Source organism: Olea europaea, unplaced genomic scaffold (assembly GCF_002742605.1).
Source record: "Olea europaea var. sylvestris unplaced genomic scaffold, O_europaea_v1 scaffold15674, whole genome shotgun sequence".
NCBI lineage: Eukaryota > Viridiplantae > Streptophyta > Magnoliopsida > Lamiales > Oleaceae > Olea > Olea europaea.
The window spans coordinates 1-2538 of NW_019233282.1; the positions used below are offsets into that span (position 1 = coordinate 1).

General features: G+C 33.8%; 1 protein-coding gene across 1 annotated transcript; it reads right to left on the minus strand.

Moving 5' to 3' along the window:
• Window positions 1–48: 48 nt before the first annotated feature.
• Window positions 49–2517, minus strand: LOC111376847 (novel plant SNARE 12-like). The gene is made up of 5 exons (XM_022999839.1): window positions 1452–2517; window positions 1328–1384; window positions 1122–1214; window positions 783–857; window positions 49–481 (listed from the first exon to the last, which is right to left on the minus strand). Exons 1-5 carry the CDS (start codon window positions 1527–1529, stop codon window positions 374–376), a joined length of 411 nt encoding a protein of 136 aa, XP_022855607.1. The 5' UTR covers window positions 1530–2517; the 3' UTR covers window positions 49–373.
• Window positions 2518–2538: the final 21 nt, after the last annotated feature.

Genomic DNA, 2538 nt, shown 5'->3' on the forward strand with positions numbered 1-2538 from the left:
AAGAGCATAACCACCCCCAAAAAATTAACAATTACAATGACCCAGATAGAGGAGTCGAGAAATACAAATTGTATTAAAATCCCATCAAGTTTGATACACGGCTCGGAAGATTTCGTGCAATCTAAATAGTGCTCTAAGAACCACTCAGGTTTACAGGGAAAAAATTGCATTCATAAAAAACCAAAATAAAAGAATAAAATCTGAAAGTAAAAGAGACTCCCAACATATATAATTTACATCAAGTAATGCATATCTCAAGCAAGAATGGATTAGCATAAAAACTGAACAGATGTTACAAATAGCAGCATTGCCATATCAGCCCCGTAACGAAATTCGATGACACAGTAACCCTCTGAGATCCGAGATGAGAAAGTTAATAAAAATGTTGCTCTGTCTTCGCATACAACAATCTCCTGGTGGGAGGTGCTGGAGGAGCCAGTCCCGGAATATCTCTTATACTTTTGTTGTTGGGATTCACAATCTATCAAATAACAAATCACAGACTATCAACTACCGACATTTGGGTGTATATAATGTGTCATATAGTACACGATATAATGCGCAGCAACCATATTTAGAGGACATTTAAAATATGGGAAGTGAAGACATTGATAGATGCAATAATAGTATATAAATTGGTAGTATAATGACAACTTTAAAAATGTTTTCCCAACTTTAATTATTTGTCCTGTTGAATATGCAATAGATATCAACCTAGCCATTCAAAGCAGAAAAGAGTGGTTATCATATGACTCTGGAAGTATATATATAAAAGAGCATACCTTCACGACAATTATGGCTATTACTCCACATACAATCAGAAAAAGAAAAAGCATGATACACTTGTCCGTAGCCACCTGGAAAACAAGTGGATTTGAAATTTATTACATAAAAGGGAAGAAACATATAAAGCTACTAAATAACATAATGAGAGTTACTGTCTCACACAAATTAATACCATCTTCGTCCCAAGAAGACTCATATTTGGAGTTCAAACAAGCACAATATCATTATTAGATATAGTGATGTGATTGCATGCAACATTAGTTTGTACATAAGAGTACAAATGATTTTAAGCAAGCAAAATATATAAACAGAGATGATATTGCCAACTTCCATACCTGTCTGCCAATCTCCTTAACGAGCTGTGATGCCTTTTTGATGGAGAAATGGATTGTGTCCAGTTCATTGACAATACGACCCATTTGCTCAGTCTACACATTTCAAGATGATTCAGTGATTAGACACCCAAAAAAATAAATAAATAAATAAATAAACAAAATAAAATTTTAGACAACTAAAAAGGGTAAAAGCAGCGTGCACTCACTTGGCCCTTCAAGGTAGTAGCAGTTGTAGTTCCCACTTCAACTGTTTGATGGACAACCTACAATTAATAGTAAGTTTAGAAACAATTAAATTGTACATTTTGAGACTGTAAATTACTAACTTACCTGTTTGGAGCGTTCAATGGCCTGGTCAGTTTCGTCCATTGTCTTCGTTCCAGCATTGATAAGCTCCTGGTTTGACATTTCTATAGAATATCCATGTAATGAAGACTACTGTAAGATGTGAAAGAAGAGAACCTAATGGAGATATAACTCATCATCTAAACACTCTTTTAAGTATCTTAATGAATATTTCTTAAGGAGAAGACATGCTGGGTTCATCATATGAAATATTATTTATATCTTTCAATGTAATTTATGATCAACAGCACACCATAACACAGTTGCAAGAACTATGCTGTTACTTCATGATTGTGCCCATACACAAAGTATTCTTCCATGGAGAACAATGAAGTCACACAAAAGTGCCAGGAAGAACAAAGTCAATTTCGGTAGGCAGATAACCAAGAAAATTCTGTAGTGGTGTCCATTATGCAATGAACATCCAAAGGAATTTGGATCTTGTAGATTCAGAAGGCGATCCATCCAATTTTAGAGCATCAAGATTGTAAAAGAAGAGCAAAAAGATGTAAGATTACAATTTTCCAAAACGTGTTACACCGTGCTAGTAACAATGGCAAGCAATAAGTAGCCATCTCAAGACAAACCAGTGGCCAATTGTTCCTGAGCTGTCTAGAGAGAATATCCATTTATTTGCTATATAATAAAATGGCAGAACTAAGTAGCTATCTTATAAATGAATCAGAATTTGCACACCATTACATACACGGAAAATGCTGAAATTAAGATAAAAGAAACCAAAAAATATCAACACACTAGATGATCAGCAAGAAAATTTTACTTTCGTTCAGTCTTGTAAAGAATAAAGAAGAAATTCTATATAACACACTGAATCAATTGCATCTGCTTGCACCTGAATAAATAAAATAACAATGCTGGTCCCAAAATATATTGGTTAAAACACAAATATACATAAGATCTTTCACGTTTGTAATTGGAAAGCACAATCTGACTGAAGACATCCATCATACCTCAACACTTAATGACTAAATCAGAAAAGAAGACCAAGAGCATAAAATTATAAAATTTTCTAGAGGAGACAAATGTATCAACAAAGATGAAGTAATTAAAC

Bases quoted from the DNA above. Each gene is read 5' to 3' on its own strand.
- LOC111376847 (XM_022999839.1), bottom strand. From the start codon at position 1,529: ATGTCAAACCAGGAGCTTATCAATGCTGGAACGAAGACAATGGACGAA. The intron at 1,215-1,327 runs GTGAGTGCACGC...TGAAATGTGTAG, and splicing joins CTACTACCTTGAAGGGCCAA to ACTGAGCAAATGGGTCGTAT. The intron at 858-1,121 runs GTATGGAAGTTG...CTTGTTTTCCAG, and splicing joins TTAAGGAGATTGGCAGACAG to GTGGCTACGGACAAGTGTAT.